Below are 21,293 nucleotides of genomic sequence, written 5' to 3'. Positions count from 1 at the left end.
GAAGTGTTACTAGATAAAAATGTACTGCCTTTGTGCTCTATAAAAGGAACTTCAAACTAGACAGAAATTTCCTTTACTGTGATACATCACTACACCCAAAACAAGATATACAGCAGCTTCTACCAGTCTATGTTTTGTAATATTTAGTATGTGTTAGCTATCACTTGGTCCTATATACAAACAGAGAAGAAAGACCATTGGAACAATATGCAAATAGGGATGTTTATTTCTACAAACTACATTACATTTCTGTACTTAGAAACAGAGTTCAGCTGCAAATGAAACACGTTCTGAAACTAAAATAAAATCTTAATATCTTTGTAGGGATTGTTAGGTAAAAAGTAGCTACAAATGTGCATTCCTGACAGGTTAAATCAAAACAAAATATAAGATGGATCAGTTTTTCCCGTGAATTGGAACATATGTTGTGTAAGATTTTCTTTTTAAGTGACAGTAATGTGGTGACTGAGAACTTTACAGGCTAACAGGTCTCATCTATATGTTGTGTATGGACAAGACATGATAGAGTTTTGAAATCAGTTTAATGAATGACCTGCTTTCTTCCTTGTAATAACAATACAGTATATAATGAAACCCTATATGGCCATAAAATACAAAATCTGAAGTTTATGAATTTACAAAATTGTAACAAACATATAAAATACAAGGGGATTATTAGATATTTTGAAATGTCAACCCACACAGAGCAGCCAAGGACTTTGTGTTTGCTGGCCTACTATGAGTGGAGTCTTATACATTATTAGGTTGCTGTCACATCCTTTAATACTTATTTAATAGAATTAAATACTTATTAATAGATCACAGCAGTTAATCAGTCTATCATTTTGATTGTGACAAATTGGAAATGAACACAAAAGAATATCAGAGATGGGAGCATATTTTTCTCTAGAAAGTTGTGTTTAATATAAAAAGTATGCATGCCAGAATTGTATGCCAAATAATTCTACATGTATATAATATACTATATGTTGAGACCAATTACATTAATATAATGCCTGTTTTAGAACACTGTGCAAATGTACTGTAATTATTTTAGTTATGTATTATATGTAACCTTTTGTGAAGTTATAACAACTTTAGTGAATGCTTCAGTTTATTTAACCAAACATCATGAACTTAATTTATTTAATCTACAATGCTACTCCAATCTCCAATACCTCTAAATGGTTAATGAAAATATATTTTCCCTGAATTTATCTTAGAGTGCACAGAGGTCAAGTTGTCCCTGATCAGAGGTCTAAAGTATGAGTATGAAGTATTAATATATTTACTAACCAAGTTAGGCATTGTGTAAACCTTGGGCATGTTTTTTTTTACAAATAAACATGGTAGAATAGATAGTTTATATTTCAAATAGAATGTATAGTGTTTCTTTTTGTAAATGCTACCAAAAAATGTTCAGCAGTTAACAACGACCTGTGTCATACAGTACACATTTATACTTTTATAGATAGTGTATCTCTGATGTCAGAGTGATTTTGCACTAAACAGTTCTTCAATACATTGGTATTGTTTGGTGATGTATGTGCAAAATTCCTTATGCACATAAATTTGCTTGAAATGTCCAGTTATTCCAATCCTGAAATGTTGTAATGGATTCTGTATGTGAAATGAAAACAATATATATATATTTTAGTCACATATAAATCACAACAATTGTAAACAATTCAAAAGATTATGTTTACATAAAAAGATTATTTCTACTGTTTTATTGTGTATTTTGCACTTCTGAGATTTTGTAGACCATCATACAATTTTTGACACTAAATACATATTTAAGTTTTCAAATTATACAACTCTATGGTGTTATAGCAATTGATGGGGAAAAAAGTAAATATTGTAAGGTTTGAAAAGATTTATACATGCTCAAGCTAATAAATTAAAGTTATATTTAAGAAAACAAAAAAATTAGCAGAGGAATAGGACAGGTCCTATAACAAGGTAGACAGAGGCTGCTAGGGTACTAAGAACAGCAAAATGTAAAAAAGTAATTGTAATATGCTCACTTTTGTAGTGATTTTTTTTTCCTATTTGTAGATTAAATTACAATTCTAGTGACAAAATTTGTTTTTGCTGCAGATGGTTATGTTAGTTTCTGTAAGGATTTAGAAGGTTTCCAAATGAATCAATCAGGTAAAATAATAGGTGTGTTTGGTTTTCTTACCTGCATGCAGCACTTTTATTGTTTTATGTAACACTTCTCTTTCCTCTGTAGATCACTGGAAATGCATACACAAAGATTAAATTAATGTAATACCAATAAAATAAATAAATATGAATGCATAAAATGTGTCCCACATTGGCACATATTGAATAATAGGACAATAATGAATGCTTGCTATGTATGTATGCATATATGTATCTATGTATGTATGCATTCTGCCTACAGCTGATCTTTGGTTGCCTAATCGGTTGACTTATTATATTTTGCCTGTACGTTTAATGAAATAGTACGGATTTTTGATAGCCCTGAGAGAACTGCTTTCATTCAGGAATAATGGAGGAGTAAACCCCTTTGATCAGACTAGGCATAGGGGAAATTGGTTTGGTAGTAAAATTCTAATACTCTGCATATCAGAGAACTCTGGTATGTAGCATTAATTAAACGGTTAAACGTTTTCATTTGCATTCATTACTTTGTTTTTAAGACTGTATTCTAAAACAATTAGACATTATTTCATGAATTAATAAAGTGCTTCTAATTTCACATCTTTCATATAAATTGTTCTTTCTAATGTTTATATATATATATATATATATATATATATATATATATATATATATATATATATATATAATCTATTGGTACTGAATTGTGAGGAGAATATATACACATTGCATAAGTCTTACCCATGCCAAGAGAGCTTCCTGAGCATGTAACTGTAAATAAATAAGAGAGAAGTCACATTAGCATAGGTCTGTAGGTCTGTGTTTGAATATCTGTCATAAAATGAATATTGTGCATAAAATGGAGTATTCACAGACATCCCTGTAATAATATTAATAATAATAATAATAATAATAATAACAATAATATATTGGAATATAGTATGCAGGTGTTTTAGAGATTGTGTTTGTAGCAACAGAATTCTCATTACTGATGCATAATCAGCAAAGGCTTTGTCAGACATCTGTTTTTCTAGTAATACTTGGCAAAAAATACGGTGACATGAACTGTTTATGTGCTTGTTTACAGCAAGCAAAGTGAAATGATTTGTTCAACGTTTAATTATGATAATTCATATAGCAAGTTCTCTTTTGTTTCAGCATTGTTAGAAGCAGATTTCAGCTGAAGCACATTTTGTCTGGGTAAGTGGCACTGATCCGACAACCCCTGAAATGCAATGGTTTATACAGCTGGTGTCCTAATATCCCTGCCCCCTCCATTTTATTTTAATGGTAGCAGGGTTAAATGCTATTGGTGTGATCAGTGCAACTAGCACTCCATTGTGCCATTCATGTAAAAGGTGCTCAACTAATAGGTACATTCTCACGGGTGATTTATCTTAGCACATAGCAATGCACCACGGGCAATGTTTAACCTTTGTAAGGATGGAAACAGTATTTACCATAGAGATGATCCCTAGTTTGATAAATACTGAACAACTGCTACCTTATGAGTGGAACTACTTCCAGTAAGTACTGATTTCAAGCAAAATATTGAGTTCCTACCAGAATATATTTTTTTGGGACAGAAAGAGATTTGGGTGTCTCCTCCACTGACGGGTGAAACCACCACGGTGTACACATCTCCACATGGTATCTCGGTGACATCACAGTAATTGTAGCTGGTGTTTGGACTACACGTAAAATTGCCTTTAGATCCATAGATGTTGACGGTGTAGTTGTCGGGACCAGCTGATGCCCGCCAAGTGACACGGATGCCACTGTTAGACAGTCTATATAGCTTCACTCCAGATGGACAGCAAGCACCTATGGAATACTAAGATATTGGTATACTGCCATTTGGATGAATTAATGTAATACAGTCGATGTTTAGAGTTTTTCACATTTATTACATTTACAGTAAATATAAGTCTGCTATTAGTTATCGCATTAAGAGCATGATTTAGAGTTGCACGTAAGTGTAATTGTGCATCATAAAGTTTTGTCCTGGTGCATGTGCACAACTTTTGGTCATGTATGGAGTCACACGTATCTTGCGGCATATTGCGCCTGGAAGAATGAACACTGACATTAACCTACAAGTGCAGTACAGTAGATATATCAGGTTTTTTAACAAAATATTGCAAGCAAATCAGGGCCGCCGAGAGGGGGGGGGAGCGGGTACTATTTACCCGGGCCCGGGTATGCCAGGGGGCCCGGGGCTGCACTGCCGATTTTTTTAATTTTTTTTTTTATAAAAAAAAACTTTTTCCATGTTGGGGGGGGTAGGGTTCGGTCCGGGTTCGGGCTCGGGGTTGCGCTACTGTAGTGCCGGCCGCGGCGCACAGACAATGCGATGACGTCACGTGAGACTGTGCTCTCGCGTGACTTTGTGGAACTTGTTTACAGCCTGTGACCGTGCCTGTAAGGAGCGCGAGTCAAAGCTGTTTTCTGTGCAGGGAGCAGGGAGCAGGGAGCAGGGAGCAGGGAGCAGGGAGCAGGCTGCAGGGAACAGGGAACAACAATGTAAGTAGAATTATTATGTGTAACACATCCAAAGCAAAGATTAATGTTCCTTATTTGTTTCCTCTATAAATTCGTGGACCACACTTTTTGGAAATGAATATTCTACCACCATATTCTTAGACATCAGTGTCTTCTGAAGGGAACTGTGCTGAAAATACTACAAGTATAGGTAGGATAGGTGTCCAAAACAGAGGATTATAGGGATGGAGCACAGAGAGTGGTTTAAGGTGTGAGAGAACTGTGGGAGGGGATGGTGCAGAAACTAGACACTTTTAAGAGACGTTTTCTAACTGAACATTTTCTAATCAGAAAATGTTCAGTAGGTGAAGTACTGTGCGTCCTTTTCCAATTCCTCCCATCGTCCTCGTGATTTGTCCCTTATTATAGGGAGCTTCAAGAAGTTTTAATTTCTCTGTCAGAGAAACAGATCATCATCATCATCATCTATTTATATAGCGCCACTGATTCCGCAGCGCTGTACAGAGAACTCCCCCACATCAGTCCCTGCCCTGTTGGAGCTTACAGTCTAAATTCATTTTATGTCACACAAAAGTGCCCCCATATACTCCCCCATATGTCATGCTCCGGCAAGCGGGCGCTACACCAATGGTGTACGCAGCAATGCAGGTTTTTTTCGGTAGGAAGGTGGACTAGTGCTTTTAACCTGGTAGACATGGGGCCGGACACAATTATGCATAGCCATGCCCCAATTGTGTAACCACTCCCACCATAGCCACGCCCCCATTTTTGCGGCAAAAAATTTCTGGCCTGCATCAGGGGGCCCCATGAGGTTTCTGTACCGGGGCCCTGAATTCCTCTTGGCAGCCCTGAAGCAAATATCTAGATGACACCAGTCGTTCAGAGGTTTTAGATGAAAAACTGACTGACTTACTAGATGAATAGCCATGATAAGCACACTGTGACACAAGGCCAGTTTCACTGACTGCCTCCAGGGACACAGAGTAGCTTGTTCCACAGGTGATACATCCCAGCAAGCAGTGGTCCTCTAGAGTATGGCATTTTGCCTGTCCTCTTGGTGACTCCAGCATTGTGGTATATGTCAGTGCTCCTGTGGCAGTGGACCAGCTCACATTTGTCACTGATTGAGTGACTTGGATCACACTTATGTTTGTTGGACAGCAAGGAACTGTAACAAGAAACAATAAAATACATTTAATGATATAACATTTTCAAAACATACACTCGAGATGGATCATGCAAGCTGTGCTTAACAGTGGATTAACAGTAAATATGGATATGAATATAAAAACTATTTCTAATGTATTCCTTATTGTTGATATTTTATGCTGAAAATAATTACAGTCATTGGATATTAAAAGTATATTGCAGTCTCTGTATACCATGAATCTGTAGTGGCAAAAGAATGTCAACATGTCTTAATTAGTTACCTGTTTCTAAGGGCACACTGTAGCTGGGCAGGCTTGTTCCTTCGTAAGTAGATGCCACCACACTGACCATATACATTGATCCACATGGTAGTTTCTCAAGAGTGCAAGAGGAACCTGAGCCTGTGCAGTCCAGAAATCCGTTTTCTCCTCTTGCAGTCACAGTGTACATTGCATTATAGTTACTGGACTCCCAATTCACCATAAAGCTGCTTATATCCATCATTGTGATATTTTTAATTTCAGGGCTACAGGGAGCTGAAAGCACATAGGTTACATCATAAGAAACTAATTATGGGGTACAAAACAGTCACTATTTAATGAAACATACAGTTTATTAAACAAATTATGTTCTAACATTTAAAGAATAAGCAGCTAGCAGTCATAATTCAATGAGAATGAACACAATTGTGGACATTAGCCAGAAATGTGTAAATGCGCTGTATGTTACAAGCTTTAGATATCAATTTTATGATTTTAGGTATGAAACAGCTTTAGCGCATTCCTGTCAGTCTTCATGTCAATAAACAAGCCTATCCTTCATTGCAACATAATTCACTAGGAAGATATGTTATATTTACAGAATGGAATGTAAAACACGTGTCCGTAGTATCAAGGTTTCATTTTATTATTGTAATTTCAGCTCACCCTAAAAAAATGCTTCTTTATTCCAGCCTATCAGCCTTCCTACCAACTTCTTTGCCTCTACACCCACCTGCACCACCTCCACTCCACTACTCAGTACAAGCATAATTGTGTCTTTCCCATTCCTTTAGGAAAGCAAATTGGTCCCCTTATGGGAACCCCCTGGCGCTAAGCAGATGATATGCCTGATTTCTAAAATGAAAAAGACCTTTGTAGGTGACCCTGCAGCTCGAACCACGATCCACCAGATCGTAACAAATAAATAAAACGCAGAAAAACGTCAAGCGCTGGGACACCTCTATTAACCAAGTGATTCACTGTAAGTAGGATATTATATAGCAACAGATACCGGGTACAAAACAAGATTTATTAAAACAAGATATTCATACAATAAAATCCTTGTGATATATCACATAATGGTGCTCAGCAATGTGCTATGGTTCCTAGAGAAACAATAGAAACACATGAATATATTCTAAGTTCTTGGCTTAAAGCAAAAGTGGACTACCTATCCCAGGGTTTCTATGTCACTGGTGGGAAAGACAGATCTTATACGGGTCAAAATAATACCCGTGGAAAAATGTACTTTTAAAAACATGATGGTTGCTAAAAATCATAAGAACCGAATACATGCATGATTTAAAAATATAAAAATAAAATAAAACATGGAGCACAAAAAAACAGTCCATAGGTATATTCCATTCCTTTAGGATGTAAACTCTCACAAGCAGGGCCCTCTTTCCTCATGTTCTCCTTCTACTATTGTATCATCCTCTGTATCTCTAGGCCTGTTTGCCTCACCCTGTTTTCTTGAGTGCAGGCCTACTTCACATTGGACAATACCATGACTCTTACTAACTGTCCTGTAAATAACTTGATCTGCATTTCATTACAGTATAACACATCTACATACTGTATGAGGACAATTTTATATATGAGGTTGAGACTAACCATTGTGCTACCTGAAATTGTTCCACATCGTCTCTTATTTGTATAAGCATGATGTGCAATTATAACATTTTATCATAATTACATCTGTTAACAATGTATTAGTAATTAATCCAGAGTTTTGCAAGAAGAAATTTTTATTTTTTTTACCCTTATTACCTTCATTTTGTTGGCCACACATGCTGCAATATCATATACCGCATCAAGCATTTTGCCCAACACGTTGGCGCTTGTGTTTTGCAAGAAACTGTATTGCCCAATAATCAAAATTTATTGGACCCCTTGTTGAAAGATTACTATTGATGACCCCCTATCAGTCTCCAGTCATGTGAGAAGATATCTGGCCACTCCTCCCAAGCCTATGAGTATGGCTATATTAGACACTGATCACCAGCAGAGTTGGCCCATATATGTCCAGCATCAGACAGCTGTGTGAGTTTGGCTCATTATAGACCCACCTTGTTCATTAAAGTTATTTGTTTAATTTATTTGTTGTGACTCAAATGTGTATTGCGAGGAGGAAATATTAGTATAATAACATTATTTAAATATATGGAATTGCAAGGTGAAAGACAAATCAATAGCCCATAACATTCCATACACACATACCTGTTTTCATATACTTTGATGCACATGAGGTGTTGCTGCCCATGTTTTCGCTATATGAAAATACAGTTACATTGTATTGTGTGTTACATTGTAGGCCAGAAAGTGCACACACTGTAGCTGTGTCATTACAGAGGATTATGTTGGTCCCATCAACAGCTTTGGTCTCATACATTTCCGCACCTCGCACGGCAGACCAGATAATTTCTAGTGTGTCACTGGATACATAGGCTGGGTTGAAATCACTGGGGCAGCACGGTGCTGTAGAGTAATAACATGTAATTTGAGAAACATACTATTCATTTTAACATTTAACCACCATGACAGTGAGTACAATATAGATGTGGAAAGGGCAGATCATGAAATAAGAAATGTATATTGATACTGTACAGCAGACATATGTACTCTCAGGTAATCCATTGTCACTAAATAAAAAAAATTTTTTAGCTCAGCATATAGATTGTTACATCTTAGAATCATTACACAAATGACCAAACAAAACAAAAGCTCCCTAACATGTCTCTCTTAAAGTCATGTTGTCTGTTCACATAAAAAATAAAAAACTAGTTGTTTAAATAAAAAATATAAGAATTAACAAATTTATCAGCCAATAAAAATATTATAATGGCAAATTAAAAAAAGTAATATTCAAATACTCAGAGAAGATTATTTCATCATTTTGATTTAAAAATACAGTTCAACTCTTGCCATATGATTTCATCAAATTTCTGTTTTTCCTGTAAATAAGTGTTTTCCAAACTGAACATAAAGCTACTTTTCCTACAGTAGAAAATATTGGGCTCATTGCGAATTCCACTGTACTTGTAAAAAGTAGCTTTTACAACAAATGTAAGGAAAAGGTTTATATTTTATCTTCAAACTAGGCCATATCTAGGGGTATATTTATCACATATGCTCACCTGTAGTGTAGTTAAGAAGTTCGCCCAGGGGGCTTTGTCCTGCCTTGTTATATGCAAAGACACTCATGAAATAGGTGAAACCGCACTCAGCTGGAAAGTAGCACGGTGACTGGGAAGTATTGCAATGAACCTCAAAGCCGTCATCACTCTTCACAAACACAACATAATACTCTGAGAGGTTTCCACTGGACCAGGAGACAGTAAGGTTCCCAGGGTTTTCCTCACTGACTGTAATCCCACTAGGTGCACATGGAACTGAGGGTATAGATGAGTTTCTATTAGTAGCAAAATCACAGCAAATACATGCCATAATTGAATTCAATCTCATGCTAATTCAACTTGTTCACATGGCATAGTTTTACCTATTTTTTTATTTTATTTTTTATTTTTAAGTCAAACCATTTACTTAAAAACAAAGAAAATAAATCAAACAGCAGAAGCACAAAAAGGAAATGTCAGTGGCCACAATCACAGGACATACATTATTATTACTGTGTCTACGTGTGCAGGTATGGGACTCATCCTAGGCACAAAACAGACACAAATGAAATAGTTAGATCAAGTACAAGGTATCGTAAAAAAAAACACAAGTCTGCCAAATGAGGCAATGGCGCTAGCCACTTCAATATATTAAAACAACCACTTTAAAGCATTTATATCAGAGCTAAGGAGGGACATGAGGCCATGGGTGGGCTGACTATTCTGACTATACTGATGACCTGAAGGTTGCTTTGTAGTGTTGTCTGGGTCACAAATTTATCTGGCAATAGTGTCTAGAAAAACTGCACTTTTTTATAGCATACAGTTGAGTTACCAGGGCAAGCCATTGCTGCAGAGTTGGGAAAAACTAATTTTTAGCTATTAGTTTTATAGATTAAAGATCGATAAACAGGATCATACATGTGGAAAGGTCACCATGACAAATCTGCCTATGTGATAATTGTGTCATACAGTCCTAATACAAAAAAAAATGAGTGGAGTGTGCCATCATTGTCTATGTATGCCATGGAAAAACAGTATATAACGCAATTGTTAACCAGTCAAACAATATTTTGCATATTCACATCAAGCATTCTGTGTGCTTGAACGTGTCTTAATCCATATACATTGGAATTCCTAAAAAAAAAAAAAATAAGCCAGTGAATGATTAAAATCAGTTACTTTGGTAGTTTTGGTGAACCTGAGTTCTCATAAATCCTGTGCCTAACTCTGGATTTTCTAGAATGTGAGTGAACAGGATAGACAAAAAATAAAAACCCTGGGAAACGTATAGGCTTTAATAAAGCAACCCATATATGTTTCAGCACTATAGTTCTTTAAATTAAACTAGGGATGTGCACCGGCCACTTTTGGTGTCTCGTGTTTTGTGTTTTGGGTTCGGATTTGCTTGAGGTTTGGGGTTCAGATTTGTTTCACAAAACACCTGACAAAAGGTTTTGGTTCGGATTTAAGGTTTTGGATTCGGATTTATTTTGAAAAAAACATAAAAAGTGTTAAAATCAAGTTTTTTTGGTTTATTTTCACTCCTACGCTATTATTAACCTCAATAACATTCAATAACAATCATTTCCACTAATTTCCAGTCTATTCTGAACACCTCACAATATTGTTTTTAGTCCAAAACATTTCACCAAGGTAGCTTTCTGGACTGCATAGTGGAGTGGTCCCGGTACCCAATTTGGTACCGGGGCCACAATACCTCCTCCGACTTTCAAGTGTAGTGTTTCTAAGTTATAAACCCTACAGTAGTTCGAGCACGTCAATACCTCTTGTTTTAGACGACCATGGTACTGAGCATTCATCATTGAGATCCCATCAAGTATGTGAAAGACAGACAGGGTCGAAGTGTTATTTGTTGACTTTGTTAACCAAAAAACTGTCCCTGTTGCAAATATTCGTGCAATTAAGAGTGACTTTTTCATTTAAAGGCTCAAGCTTTCCAGTGTAGTGTTTCTAAGTTATAAACAGTACAGTAGTTCGAGGACGTCAATACCTCTTTTTTTTTATTATGACTGGGCATTTAACTTTTGGTTTAATTTGTTTAATTGGTTTTAATTTTGTTTTACATTGTGCTCATGGCAGACGACTGTTGGACGGTCAATTGTTTTGTGAAAGACGTAGTGGTCTTACGACTTCCCCTCTTGGAAGATGACCGACTAACAGCAGCAACAGCAGCAGTGGCAGTAGTAGGCGTACCGCTGCAGGATTCCTCGGATGAATCCCTTATTGAAGAGGACTCAGTCTGGCTGGTGACTTTGGCTGCAGGACTGAATCTGATGGAGATCGTGGAGGAAGTTGACGAGGAGGGTGTTGCTGGTGTGTATCCAACAGGACCAAGGGATTTAGGTGTCCCTGTACTGATGACGGTCCTAGCCCCAGTTCCTGAACTAACCACAGAACTGTGAATGTTATTCAGGTGACGTATAAGGGAGGATGTCCCTAGGTGGGCAAGATCCTTACCCCTGCTTATTTGAGCTTTACATAAGCTACATATGGCCATACATTGGTTGGCCGGATTTGGATGAAAATAACTCCAGACCGAAGATGTGCATTTTTTGGTCTTCTGACCAGGCATGACAATGGGCTTTTTAATCCCATGGACATCAGCTGTTTCCCCCCCTGGTGCCTCATTTACAATAACCACATCAGCATCCTCATCATTAAGTTCCTCCACAGCGCCAGCTACATCAATAGGCACCTCCCGAGCCACCTCTTCCCGTACAGTGATGGAAAGGTCAGGCTTGACAACCACCAACACCCTTGGACTCGCCTTGGGGATTTGTGATAATTTCTCTTTAGAAGGCAGAGTTGTTTGCTGTTTTGTTGCTGACAGCATAACTCTCTTCAATTTTTTGTAGGGGGGGGAGGAGGAGGAGGAGGGCTAAGATCCTTGGGTGAAGCTGAACCACTAGTCATGAACACGGGCCAGGGCCTAAGCCGTTCCTTGCCACTCCGTGTCGTAAATGGCATATTGGCAACTTTACGTTTCTCCTCAGATGATTTTAAGTTTCTCTTTTTGCTACTTTTACTGAACTTGGGCTTTTTGGATTTTACATGCCCGGTACTAGGAGATTGGGCATCGGGCTTGCCAGACGACGTTGATGGCATTGCATTGTCTATGTCATGACTAGTGGCAGCAGCTTCAGCATTAGGAGGAAGTGGGTCTTGATCTTTCCCTACTTTATCCTCCAAATTTTTGTTCTGCATTATATGTAGCACAAGAGAGTGTACCCCTAAGCCACACACACTCGGCAAAGCCTTTAAAAATGATATGCGCACAGGAGAGTACCACTGGACTGGAGTTATACAGCAGTAGCACTGGACTTATACTGCAGAATCAGTGAAATTTGTAATATGGCAGTAACAACAATGGACTTATACTGCTGAATCAGTGAACTTTGTAATATTGCAGTACCACTGGACTTTTACTGCAGAATCAGTGAAATTTGTAATATGGCAGTAACAATGGACTTATACTGCAAAATCAGTGAACTTTGTAATATTGCAGTACCACTGGACTTATACTGCAGAATGAGTGAACTTTGTAATATAGCAGTACCAATGGACTTATACTGCAAAATCAGTGAACTTTGTAATATAGCAGTACCACTAGACTTATACTGCTGAATCAGTGAACTTTGTAATATAGCAGTACCAATGGACTTATACTGCAGGATTGTTTTGGGATATTTTTTTTTCTTTTTTATAATTACTTTTTTTGTAATTGTTTTTATACCTATTTTTGAATTTTTTTATAATTTGGGAATAATGGGGAAATAACAATGCCCTTAGAAGGACAGAGCACAGGACACAGCACCACTGGATTAAACAGGACATAGCACAGGACCCAGCAGCACCACTGAACTCAGAAGGACAGAGCACAGGACACAGCACCACTGGACTGAACAGGACACAGCACAGGAACCAGCAGCACCACTGAACTCAGAAGGACAGAGCACAGGACACAGCACCACTGGACTGAACAGGACACAGCACAGGACCCAGCAGCACCACTGAACTCAGAAGGACAGAGCACAGGACACAGCACCACTGGACTGAACAGGACACAGAGCACAGCACAGCACAGAACAGAACTGAACAGCACGAGATATAGCAGGACAGAGGACCACCTAACACACCCTCCCTCTACCCTGATCAATGCCCGAGTGAAGATGGCGGCGACTAGCGGGGAATTTTTAGGATCCGAGTATCGCGAGATCCGACAGCGGGATTATGACTCAGAGCCTCGCTTTCAGTTTTGCAATTGGCGGGAATACCAGGATCTGTCTCGGATCCGGCTTGGATCCACAACGTTCGGGTGGGCTCGGATTTCAGAAATCCGAGTGCGCTCATCTCTAAATTAAACTATCAGACATGGATACACTTCATAATGAAGAACATTAAACGTTATAATAGCTGTGAAAATATTATTAATGAAGCATAGCTAGAAACTTCTCTTGGACTCAAACATATCTTGCAATCTCTGAGGACAGAATGGCAGGTTTTACAATTCTCTTTGTACTGAAATTGTTCCACACATATAGGCACAGTCACTGCATATAACATGCATTTCTATTTATTGGGCATCAGTGGTTCATATCATGAGTCATATGGTATATTTTTCCAAATTTTTTTGTTGATATTAGACTACTAAAAAGTTCAAACTGAAACATAAAAGGATAGAAGCACATAACAGATTTAATGGCAACAATCAAAACAAAGTACACCCAAGAGACTAATTGTTTCAATGTTAGTAAATGTTAGCTTGTCAATATTAGCAAACCATTAGGTATTCTGATGAGTGTGAACTGTAATGAAGTCAATAATTGGGATTTGCGAAAGATACCCTTTGTCCCAAAATGCATCAGGGTGACATTGTTTTGATCCTCTCCACTGAGAATTCAGCATCAAGGATTCCTAGTTTACTGTAGGACTATTTTTTTTTTTAAAAAAAAAGACTCATTCATAGTTTGAACATGCAATACTGCTACTGTTAGATCCAGATCTGTATAATTTGGATCACCAATTGATTCATTGGAAATGTTGAGCAAAATCTATTACACATTTGAAAACATTTAGCAAATTTTACAATTTGAGGTAAAGATAGATTTTTTGGGTTTTGACTTTTTATTACTTTGTATGTAAAATGTTCCAAATTTTGCTCTAGTAATCCACAAACAACTGACAATTAAATTACTATTTATGTAAGGGAAATTGGAGCTGCATATTTTCAATATTGCTGTTAGAACATCATTCTAATCTCAAGTCTCCAAGCAAAAACACACCTGATTTTAGACTCCAGTTGTTTGGTGACTGAGTTGATCCAGCATCATTGACTGCTACCAAGGACACTATATATTCTGTCCCACACTGTAATGAAGAGATTGTGCAAGTGGACACAGACATAGTGCAGTTGACACTGTTGTCTCCACTGTAAAGAACTGCAGTGTAGTTGGATGCAGAGTCAGCTCCAGGTATGGAAAATGTAGCTTCTAATGCTCCACTGTTGAATGTGATATGAACATCTGATGGAGCAACTGGACCTAAAAGAAAATAATAATGGCTAAACATAAGATTGTCTTATTATGGATGTCATTTTAAGGACTTCATTATGGTGAATTCCACCAACGAATGATATAAATTTACTCAAGTTGTGAAGGAAATAAGACTTATGCATAGAGATCAACTGTAAAATGTGGTTTAAATAATGAATATAATTTTTTCCAGATAGTTTCGGAAGTTAAAAATACTTAAATGTCTGCATATAAATGTAGTATCATAAACCAAGTTGAAAGGGTGACAAATTATTTTAGCAATTATTCTGTACATATGAATTACACAATTAAACACACATTCTAAAGAGGGTTGATAAAATACAACAAGTACATTTATTCATAATAATGTCATATTTAAATTGTTCTTTTGACCTGACATCCGGTCAACACTAGTCACTACCAGTCAGCTAGGTAGAGATAATTATCTACCTACTGGTATCTACTGGCTAACTAAAGTCAGAAGCTTAGCGAGATGCAACAAGCCATTGAAGAATGGTAAGAGCTAGAGCTTCAAACAATAAACCTGTGAAATTTTAGAGTTTTTAAATGTTATTGCTTGTAAATTCAAGAATGCAACCCACTCCCCCAAGTACATTGTTTGAAACAATTAATGTGCAGTAGTGAATTTGACAATATGCAATGTTAGCCATTGTAAAGTTACATATAAATGAACGCAAAATCATGCTCAAATATATGTGTCTTAAGCTGTAATGGTTTATTAATTCATTATTGTACATCAAAGTGTTCCTTACGTGTAATCTGATTGTATGTGATGTCATCTCCTGGTGTTCCATTAGCATCCCAAGCATTAACTTTGATAGTGTAGATAGTGCCTGGGTCTAAAAAGGTAAAGTTGAGGGACAGAGCTGTGGTGTTTTGGTTCCATCTGCTTCCAGATCCATCTGATCTCATCACAGAGACTGAGTACAGCACGGCTGAGGGGACAGGCTGCCAGCTAACACTCACAGAGCCACTGGTCAAAGATTCCACTGTAATAGATGCAGCTGCCAGAACTAAGGTATTGGGAAAACAACACAGTAAGTGACAATAATACTCACCTATTGCCAAGCTATACATATACAAACAGACATGGCAACAGACAAAACCTTTAACGATTAATGCACAGAACAGCAGAATCCAAATAACTATACAGTAATTTGCTATGTGTTTTAATACGCTTACACATAGCAATGTTAAATAAATACATTAGGAGAGACTCATTAAAGTACATGCAGCAGGTGCAGAACTACTGCCGGAGCAGCCCATGCAACTGCTGTGGGCCAGATGATGCTGACCCATTCATTCTGGAGGCTCTGCTCTTCCTTTCTGAACATACAAGTGCGGTAAAGATTGGTACACAGAGATTAAGTTGTACACCGCTGCACTTTAGTACTGTTTGTCAAAAGTCCCACATGTAACTTGCTTGTCATATACTTTATGAATGATATTTCAATTATATCAATTACAGAGATCTGAAATTAAGGAAACATGATTTTCCTCCTGCTACCTGTACTTCCTGTCTTCATTACTGCAGAGCTCCTAACAGGTTTTAAGTCCAACTAAACACTTTATCACAAACTAGTACAAGTGCAGATAGTAACATTTGTAAACCCTTATTTCATGCATTCTCCATATCATCAATTTCTCATTTTTTTTTATTTTTATACAAAAAAACATTTTAGTATTTATGTTATCCTTTCCAGAACCACCAATTTATATCTTTTGCTTTGGCACTTTAACATATTTGAAGCTGGTCAGCATCTGAGATCAGCATGGCTAAATCTTATTCCTTATACCTGTTGCTTAGATGCATGATAAAAATGCAAGGAACCTGCACTTTCAGAGAAATCAGAACCAGACCCTTTTACAGGCAAACAAGAGATGCCCCAGTCAGGAAATTCCATTCTTTACACCAGGCCATGTAGGTCTTCTAAACCCTGTAATAGCCACAGGAAGAGGAAAACTTACATGTCCACAGAATTGTCTAAATAAAAAGGTCAGCAAGGCCCTTCTGAGGATGAAGGATGACTTCAAGTTCCAAGCCAACAAAGCCAATTGTGTCAGGTCTATCCAAAAAAGGGTTCCTGAGACTGAAGAGCCAGTAAAAGGGGAAAATGTTGAGGATGAATGGTTGAGAGCTTGAGAGATCTGCATACTGGGACCATCTGGGCCAATCAGGAGTAATAAAATCCTTTTAGTTTTACCCTCAGCAGGATCTGAGTGATCATCGGAGTACAGAGAAAAAGGTAGAATAACTAGAACGGCCACAGAACTGCCCTTGCATAGATTAAACAAATTCTGGGGTCCTAGAACCTGGTACCGCAGAGTAAGAGCCTGGGTTTTAATTGCAATACCAATAGATCTATTTCTGGAGACACTCCATATCTTAACAAGTCTCCACAAATTTCAGGATACTGAACCACTCACTTATTTCAGGCTCAGCAAGTCCACCTCTTAGTTGTCTAAACCTGGAATAAAGGTCACTGAGATGGTCAGAGCAAAATGCTCTGCCCACTGCAGACTGCAAATATGCTTCCTCATGGCCTTGGGGCTGTGAATGTTAATTCGCCACTTGGCTTTGTCTGTGTAGATCCTGACTATGCAGCAATTAAGGAGTGATGTCTAGGTGCTCAGTACTAAATAAATGGTACTGAATTTCAGGACTTTGATTATTAGGATATACTCCTTATAATACCATGTACTCTGGACATGTTGATAAAGGAAAACTGTTCCCATATGAGGAGACAATTATCGATAGTTAGTACCTGCTATCTACTACATCTGAAAAAGTCAGACCTTTACCAATGAAATGCATCAGTTAGACAATTCCACATCTCAAATCGATAACCAGGTTTTATAAGAAGATGAACTAAAATCATAATGGTGTGCACCAAACTGCAATGAGAAATAGTGAAACCCTTACGTGCATTACCAGTAATAAGTGACAAGAGAGAGCTCCTTAAAAGTGTTATATCTAAGTGAAGAAAATATTTGAATGAACTGAAAGCAGGATGTACATTCCATCTCATAATAGGTATGCTTGACCAGCGGGAATAATAACGAGGAGGGACCCAGAATGTGGAACTGTGTCTTGGCTGTACTAACAACTAGGAGGGGAAATTCATCTCCCTAACAGCTTCACCACGCTATATTGGGTGAGATTGTTCCAGATATTACATCTATAATAAGGATTATTACATGCATGTATATTTTATATAGCTTCAGACGCTGCTGGATTACAGTTATGGATGAACAACAAGCATCCATTTGCCTGCTGTTTACTTTCTGTGTAAAGAGTGAACTGGCCCCAACTCCAAATAAAGACTTTTACCTCCAAATAGCGCTTTTGAAGAGCTTTAACCATCTATATACCTGATTGTGTTTGCACAGGATTTAGGTGCACCCCATAAAACTATCTGGACATGTACATTCTTTAGTCTGGGCACACTGGATATATTGAGACAAGTGGAATATTTGTACTTTGAGTCTAGTGTTTGACAGTAAATTGTGAAATGCTTTTTATATATATTTTATATGCTTATTTTGAGTATTCTTTTTAGAATATTAGATATGGCTGTATGTTTAACAGACATACAGGGTCATGCTGGGTGCTTTACAATGCTATAGAACACCAGCCAGGCTATTTAATAATGCTTACTTACCATACAGCTATTCCCCAGTTTGTTGGGCTTAGGGTTTTAGACACCAGAGCGCCTATACAACCATATTACTAATAAATGGTATGTCAGGTATTCGGATTCATTATGATACCTAACCCTAGGCTCTACCAGAATTTATTTGAGTGAAATACCAGATATCCTTATAACATATACACTACTATTAGTAGTAGAGGGGTGTGTTTTAGTACTTGAGCACGATCATATCCACTATACTCACTATATACTATATTGGTGCAGTACCGTATTCCACCTCTAGGAGTGACAAATGGGACTATGTTCTCAGGAGAGGAACTATGTGTAGTAGTCCAAATTAGATACTTAGTATTCTGAAATCAATCATAACAGAATAGATAGGTTTGGACGTAGAAGAAAATCTTTACATTTATACATCCAATATCACTATACCATTTATGTGATAATGGTACAGCTCATTACTTTATATCATTGATAGGACACAGTGAGACAGCACAGTAGTCTTTTTTACTACTTCTTAACAGTGTTTCACCCAATACATTTGGTCAATATGTTCATTCACTGAGTGTTTTTAATTATTTCGCTAATGTATCGTCTGTTTATTATAATAAAGATATTACTTTTAACAGAAATTTACTCTATATATATTGAATCTAAAAAGAGTGCCCTATATACACATTTTCCCATCCCCCCCTCTTTCTTTTTTCCTTTTTTCAATATGTATATTGGTAATGTGTAGGAGCACCTCCCCACCTTATGAGACACATAGATCTCTTCAACATATAAGGGGTTTAACTTGGTGCGGTGAAAATTGTTATGTTTAGAAATACTGGCTTAAGCGCCAATCCTGAATCCTGACATGGAAAATAGGCTATTTAGAAGACCATCTTGTCTTTGAGGTGTCCTGGAAGGATGCCAAAACCTGAAGAGGAATCGTAGTCCTCGTAGATAACTGTGAAACAGAAGGATCCTGTCAACTCCAGATCGCTTTTAGTAAAGGGATCAAATTTTTTAAATTACTGTGAAGCTTAAGCATTTATTGGGGGACACCCATTTCCCTGAGAACTCATTAGAATGCTGGTCTGTGGAAAAAATAACTCTGTAACGGTACTGAACAACATTACTGAGCAACAAAAAATGTCTGATAGTACATATCCAGCAAGGACTCCCTTTTAACAATTCTGAATGTATATAACATACATAGACTGTTAGAATTATATTCAGAAAACACAATATAAAAGATGATACTGTGGCTCTGTCTCAATCCATTAGGGTTAGCTGACATTTAGGTAAATATTAACTAATAAAACCCAGATACATTCACAGTTTCTATTATTTTTATATTGATTTGTGATTATTACAAAACAATGCCCATTTTTGCATACCCTCATTACAAAAGCATTAACTAAAATGGCTAAATGGTCCTTCAGTACCTGTTTTTGCCCATTTTGGAGGAGAAGGCTGGCTCTTCCCAGCTGAATTAAAGGATCTCACAGTCATTTTGTAGGAGGTAGCATCTTGCAAACCAGTCACAGTCCCTGGGGAACTGGTGACAAAGGACTCAAAGAATACCTGTCCAGCCTGAGCGATCACCTGATAGCCTGTAGCTCCTGGTACATCAGCCCACTCCACAGTGATGCTGTTACTCAGCTTTGAATATGCCTGGTCAATAATGGGAACCTCAGGAGCTGCATAAAATTGAATAAAAAACAGTGAGAGAGATCTAGAAACATATGGTTGAAAGTATTGAAAATAGTTAAACAAAACACTAACCTGTAAGCTGGAGAACCTGAGCCTGAGCTAGAGTAATGGCATCTTTGTCCATGGCTTCCACTATTACTGTATAGTTAGTATTGGGAAGAAGTGTATTTAAAGTCCCTATCACAGTGGTTGGATTAAATACTGCAAATGCAGACGGGGCAGCTGACATCAAAGGGGATGCTGTGATTTTATATGATGTGGCCATAGCAACTTTTTTCCACTGAACATATATACTTCTTGATGTGACATCATATGTTGATATTGAAAACTCTGCAAGAAAAATACAAATGTTTATATATAATATCTAAACCTATTTTCTGCAGCTGTGCTACATTTATACAATGACAGCATTTTCAGTTTATACTTGTTGCATGTGTTATTTTTGTGTTAATTATCTTTCATTATTGATACAATTTTGAACAGGAAGAAGCTGAATCAGGGGAAGGGAACAGTTATACCTGTATATAACTATATACCAGGTATAACTGCTACCAGTGCCAAGTCTATCTACTGACCATGCAAATCATTGAGACGCTGGAGATACACCTGCACATAGGTTAAAGTTTGTTTCATGCTTTAATTTTTCACGTAATTGTTGTAATGAAATGGTAGGTGAGCACAGTATGTATTATATTGAATGAAATACCTATCAACATTCCCTCATTTCAACTAAAATCCTGATGTCCCACCTTTCAAACTGACTCTTCTTTGCATCTTTTTCGTTGAGGAGAAACTCTTCTATCGGCTCCCCAAACTGTGCACCCAAATGTATTATATTGACACCAACAATACTGTATCTATCTATCTATCTATCTATCTATTTATTTATATATATACAGAGAGAGATAGAGAGAGAGAGAGAGAGAGAGAGAGAGAGTAGATAAGCTAGGGATTAAGGCAAGTTAGGAAAATATCATCAGGAGAAAGAGTGAAGAAGAATATCTGAAGATGTCTACATAGATTCAACATAAGTGCTTGAACATGACTACAGATAGATTGTAAGAGTTACCTGTGTCAGTTGAAGCCATCTGAAAACATAAAGTACAATGAAAATAAATTAAGTCATGATATAACAACAACTTTGGACATCAACTTTTGTAAAACAATTATATCACATATTATCTTGTGCTATGTATTGTTCTGTGT

The 21,293-nt window shown here is 37.2% G+C and overlaps 1 protein-coding gene across 1 annotated transcript; it reads right to left on the bottom strand.

Moving 5' to 3' along the window:
• Nucleotides 1–1,537: 1,537 nt before the first annotated feature.
• Nucleotides 1,538–21,175, bottom strand: FNDC7 (fibronectin type III domain containing 7). The gene is made up of 13 exons (XM_075184174.1): nucleotides 21,157–21,175; nucleotides 20,160–20,417; nucleotides 19,820–20,074; nucleotides 15,486–15,746; nucleotides 14,464–14,721; nucleotides 9,179–9,433; nucleotides 8,262–8,519; nucleotides 6,063–6,317; nucleotides 5,546–5,800; nucleotides 3,694–3,954; nucleotides 2,872–2,901; nucleotides 2,186–2,240; nucleotides 1,538–1,620 (listed from the first exon to the last, which is right to left on the bottom strand). Exons 1-12 carry the CDS (start codon nucleotides 21,173–21,175, stop codon nucleotides 2,209–2,211), a joined length of 2,397 nt encoding a protein of 798 aa, XP_075040275.1. The 3' UTR covers nucleotides 1,538–1,620; nucleotides 2,186–2,208.
• Nucleotides 21,176–21,293: the final 118 nt, after the last annotated feature.

The sequence above is a fragment of the Mixophyes fleayi genome, chromosome 8 (assembly GCF_038048845.1).
Source record: "Mixophyes fleayi isolate aMixFle1 chromosome 8, aMixFle1.hap1, whole genome shotgun sequence".
Lineage (NCBI taxonomy): Eukaryota > Metazoa > Chordata > Amphibia > Anura > Limnodynastidae > Mixophyes > Mixophyes fleayi.
The sequence above is the reverse complement of the archived record's forward strand: the minus strand, read 5'-3'. Positions and strand labels throughout refer to the sequence as shown.

Bases quoted from the DNA above. Each gene is read 5' to 3' on its own strand.
- FNDC7 (XM_075184174.1), bottom strand. The intron at 20,075-20,159 runs GTTAGTGTTTTG...AATTTTATGCAG, and splicing joins TCAGGTTCTCCAGCTTACAG to CTCCTGAGGTTCCCATTATT. The intron at 5,801-6,062 runs GTAACTAATTAA...TTCTTGTTACAG, and splicing joins CAGTGTGCCCTTAGAAACAG to TTCCTTGCTGTCCAACAAAC.